Genomic DNA, 4973 nt, shown 5'->3' on the forward strand with positions numbered 1-4973 from the left:
ACCAGTCTTTCGCTCATAGACTCAGCAATTTCCCCCAAACCATGATGGTCAACACTCATAGTCAAGAGAAACTGTTTCTATCCTCTATCATTTAACCATAGGACTATCTCAGTGCATTTGTTTACACCACTGAACCACTATTCTGTGATGAAAAGGTTACTTAGCTGCAGCATGGCAACTCAGTTCAGCGGGAACCTCTGGATGGAGGAACATCAACATGGAAATAGCGTGCTGCTGATGCCAGACCAAGGATAGGCTTCGGTTCCAAAACCACACCAAGTTTTGTGTTAAAAATCCCATCCAATTAGCCCCCAAAACTCATTAAGAGTTTTCTGTTCACAATTAATATTGCTCTTGTGGAGCCCAGCGGTCACAGCCAAGAACAAAGGGACTCATTTGGCCAGGGGCTATGCGAGTACATTTGTGATTACACAAATGTAAAATCTAAGCAGACGCACCACTCCCGATTGATAGATGAGGAACTGAAACACAAAGACGCAGAGACTGACGTGGGTCTATACAGTAAACAGATGACAAACGTGAGGTCTGAAACCTCAGAACAAGTGCTGCTATAGAAGTGTATAACATCAGACCCAGGAGTAGAACATACTTCTCTTCCATACACCAATCAGATTGGCAACAGTAACAGATTCCCACCTGTAGTTTTCAGGAGAACCCATCAGCTTGTCAAAAGCCAGACCTGAGATCTGTATCTCTTTACCTTTAGAACCTCATTTTTTATGCTACAATTCCAGCCACTCCAAAGGAAAGGGCAAGACATATGCAATACATAGGGACTGGGATGCGTTCTGAGATAACACGCTCATAGGACACTAAACCAGTGCAATTAGTATCCTCTTCAGACAGAAGATCAATATACCCAGTAGAATTAATGAAAATATTCAAAAGAAAACTCCAGAATGATAAAAAGCATTACTCTATTTATTTTAATACCATAATGCTCTCGCTCTCAATGACATTCTGTAGTAACAAATTCTATAAGCTACTCTGTGCTACGAAAAACCAGCACTTTTTCCATTTGTCGTTCCACTTCAGGAGATGATTCCTCATTCCTGTATCTGGGGGTGTAATGAACTGCAATCTAGAGGGCTGTGAAAAAATACATGGTCACCCACACTGATGAAAAACGAGGTCTATCTACTAGAGGTGTGTTAAGTGCTTCTCAGATGGTCAAGAAAACAGAAAAACAGTTACACAAAACCAGACAAAACCAGTATAGATTGTTGTTTATAAGCACATCAAAATGGCAAGCACACAGAATGAAAACATTAAAGTCCAAAAATGGCACAAAAGCCACAAATCTCCATGAATAAATTCAGATCAGAAACTAGAGTAACGTTTTGAACAGTCAAGGAGTAAGAAGCAGTATCAGTGTCACAAGAGAAAGCATTGGAGGGCTGGCATCGAAGTTTTACGAACTGACTGCCTAACTAAAGCAGGAGATGGGACAAGACAACCCAGAAGTCCCTTTAGTCCTAGATCTTCATGAGTAGTTATCTGTGCTTTACCTAACAGATCTCTCTTTGAAGCAAGGATCTTCTGTGCCTTGTGAAACAACGGTTACATCCACAGGAGAGGACCGAGATTAGCTGTTAACAGAACAGACGTGATGACAGATGCGTGAGCGCTTGTGCACAGGACACATGGCACACATAACATGCCACACACGTTATGTAGGGAGTATGTTTGAATATTTCATCTGCAAGGACATTCTGTATGTAAAAGGGTCACTACCTACGTACAAAAGCTTCAACTTTTTCAGATAAACCCAAAGCATGGCTGCAAATCTACAGAACTCCATTTTTACAAGAAAATGTGATGTGATTTTCTAGTTCAAAATTGATCATGTCTAATAAAGAATATCCCTTCAAAAATCTTCATGTCTGCATAGGGAGATAAGGAGTTCCTTGCACAGTTGCTACCCAGAGGATAAATGTGGAAGATGACTGCAAATCTGGAGGAATACAACTTCTCCGCACCTTGAGCACCTTAAGACACTTTCTAAAAGTCCACAGTTTCACAGCAATTCAAGATTAACTGAATGTTATAGATATTCATTTGGATTTTCATTATTTAATTTGAGCCTACATAGTACCACACACATACAAATCCATCAGATGATATTCATTACTCAAATTAAGTTTCTAGATCACTATAAAGCGTGATTTTCCATACTGCTGCTAAAATACAACTTATTTCCTTGGAAAAAAACCAACCCTTTTCTGAACACAGACAATTAAGCTCCAGTAATACCAAATTCCCTTCTAGGGATCTATCAGGGATAAATCTCATCCAGTGTGTACCAGAAAACACAGAAACAAAATCACATATACCTAAATGCACTGCATGCCTTCATTTTAAACCAGAAGAAAGCGTTGAAGCCACCACGAGAATTGTGCCCGGGTAGGATAGCCTCTATCCGTTGACTCACCACTCTTGCTGTGAGAAACTGCAGGTAAACCCAGAAAGGCCTATTACAGCTTTTCCATCCTGAAGTCATCTTTTTAATTTGTTTGCTCCTAAACACTTGTGAAACTCCACAGTACAAGACAGCATCAGCACAGAAGAGCTGGAGCTCAGCAGTACTGAAGACTCGGTCTGACTAACCACATTTTACAGCGAATGAAGTCCACAGGTGTATTTACTGCCAGCTGACAATGATTTCAAAACTAGGAACTGGTGTGAGAGAGTGATGGAAAAGGTAAACATTACCCTAAAATTTACCAGGAAGAGATAAAAGAGATAAAGATTTGCCAGTGCTTTTCTCTAAAACATTGGTGCATTACACAGCAGACCGAGTAATTTTGGTCATCCATCTGAAAAACAGGTTAACGTCAGATGGAATATTCTCTGAGATGGGTTCCTGTGGTATTTGTTAGGGGAAGATTGTAAAAGAACCTGCCTTGTTTGACCTAAAAAGCAAAGGAAAAGGCAATATGTGACAGTGCTCTGCAAAGACATCAAGGCTAAACACTACAGAGGGAGAAGAAGTGTCTAAACTAAAGCAGGAGTTTGGCACAAGGACAAAAGGGATTATACCTGCTATGAATACATTCAGACTGGAAACTAGAAAGTGTCTAGCCATCAGAGCTCAGAGTACGGTGTAGCCTCACAGTGGGAATAACATAAGGAAAATAACCTAATTAGTTTTAAGAGGGAGATTGAAAAGTTTAAGAATGTCTCAACAGCAGGGGACTGGATTTGGGAAGTGCCTTTTAGTCCTGCGTTCAAGGAGGAAGACTGAGCAGAGAACAACCAGAACCTGTATCTGCATAAATTTCCATTCAGAAGCATTCTGGCGAATTAGTCTCATCAGTCTTAACTAATCACACCTTTAGTTCACAAACATCATGAGAGATTCATGCAAGTGCCAGATACCTGTGTGTACCTGACTATAGGTTAGTATCTGGAGTTATTAAGTGAGCCTCTATTTTGCCACTGACATATTAACTATTCTTAAGAGGGACAAGAAGCACTGTGGCAGCAATATGGCAGAATAAGCGAAGAGGATTCGGGGTGGGTCTGGACACCCGTGCTGGTGTTAGCATGAAAAGTAACACACACTGTAGTAAGTCTGGTATAAAAGTTGAATTAAACTATTTGTAAATATTATTATTTTTCTTCTGTGTACCATCTCTTCTGAGAGCCAGTTCACAGTGGTCCAAATGCAATTTTAGGGCCATTTCTACATAAAAATGAGTTAAACCATAAAAATCCAAGTTTGTTGTTTGTTTTTCTTTTTAATCTGAAGGGCTGGCTTCATCACTGTCATTTAAACAAGAAAAATCATAGAAATTACGTAAGAAATTATAGGTACGAAGAACACATGGGAATTAACACACCACAACACATGTTAGTGTGTTCTCAAACTTCAGAAAAGAGCCACTATAACACTCAAAGTGAAATCCTATCTCCACTGAAGCAGCATTTCATCCCTGAACCTTCTTTCCAATTAAAGAAGTGCATCATTAACTACAACAAGCAGTAAGAGCTCTGAGAGGGGCTGACTGAGATAAACAGGAAAATAATTAGCAGATGACTGTTACTTGGTTTTGTTTTACACTACATATCGACGTGTAATTGCTACCACGACTTGAAGCTTTTCTATCATTGTGCGTGACATCCATGCACAATTTTGCAAAATTAGCACTTTCTCTTACACCAACCGCGTTTGCCTTTCCTTGACAGAAAGTAACCCAGAAGTTTTCTCCCCAAACCTACGAGGCTCTTGGGCTCTGATTTGGTGTCTTTTACCCATGTACCATCTTCCACTCCCCAGCATAGAAACCACGGTACTGTGAGTTGACATGAATTCCTTGAACTCAGGAAGCAAAGCACTGCCAAAACCCAAACCAACACAATACCAGCTCTGCAGAAGTGGAGCGACCACAGCTTTTCTTCATACCTGCTTTTCACTCCAAGAGTGTGCCCACACTCCTCCCACCACTTCTCAAGAGGCAAATAGCATGCCCGAGCGTACAGAGCTTTGCCAAGAGGAAGCGGAGACAGAGCCACCAGCATTGTGCCAGGCAAAGGGCCCCATCTAGGAGCAGCCGTGAGCCTGCAATGCTTCCCCCCACACCCTCATCCACACAAAGTGGGAAAGAAACTTTGTCCACTCGTTGTCCCTGCCTAGACGTGCTTTTAGACACTCAACTCTCTCTGTGGCTGCCCTCTGTCCCCTGAGGGGTGAGCTATGAGGTGACCCAGGGGCGCTAACAAGGGGCAGCCCAGCACCCCCTGCACAGGGGAACCCTTCCCTTCACCCACCAGGCCTCCCCACTGCAGGCTCCTCTGCACCTGCCTCCACCCCACCCAGGGCCAGGCAGGCGCCACCCCAGGCTGCCTGGAGTCGCCAGGAGAGGGGCCATGTGGCCGGGAAAGAAGGCGCACGGCAGCCTCAGCCCGGGCAGTAAGGGGAGAGGGACGAACCCACCCCCCTCAGCCACCAC

The 4973-nt window shown here is 42.7% G+C and overlaps 1 protein-coding gene across 1 annotated transcript in view; it reads left to right on the forward strand.

Moving 5' to 3' along the window:
• Positions 1-4890: 4890 nt before the first annotated feature.
• Positions 4891-4973, forward strand: part of GMNC (geminin coiled-coil domain containing) — a 7217-nt gene continuing 7134 nt past the window's right edge. Inside the window, exon 1 of the mRNA XM_009334104.1 lies at positions 4891-4933. Coding sequence (XP_009332379.1) covers positions 4891-4933 — 43 coding nt within the window. The remainder of the gene's footprint in view (positions 4934-4973) is intronic.

The sequence above is a fragment of the Pygoscelis adeliae genome, unplaced genomic scaffold, assembly GCF_000699105.1.
Source record: "Pygoscelis adeliae isolate BGI_AS28 unplaced genomic scaffold, ASM69910v1 Scaffold161, whole genome shotgun sequence".
Classification (NCBI taxonomy): domain Eukaryota; kingdom Metazoa; phylum Chordata; class Aves; order Sphenisciformes; family Spheniscidae; genus Pygoscelis; species Pygoscelis adeliae.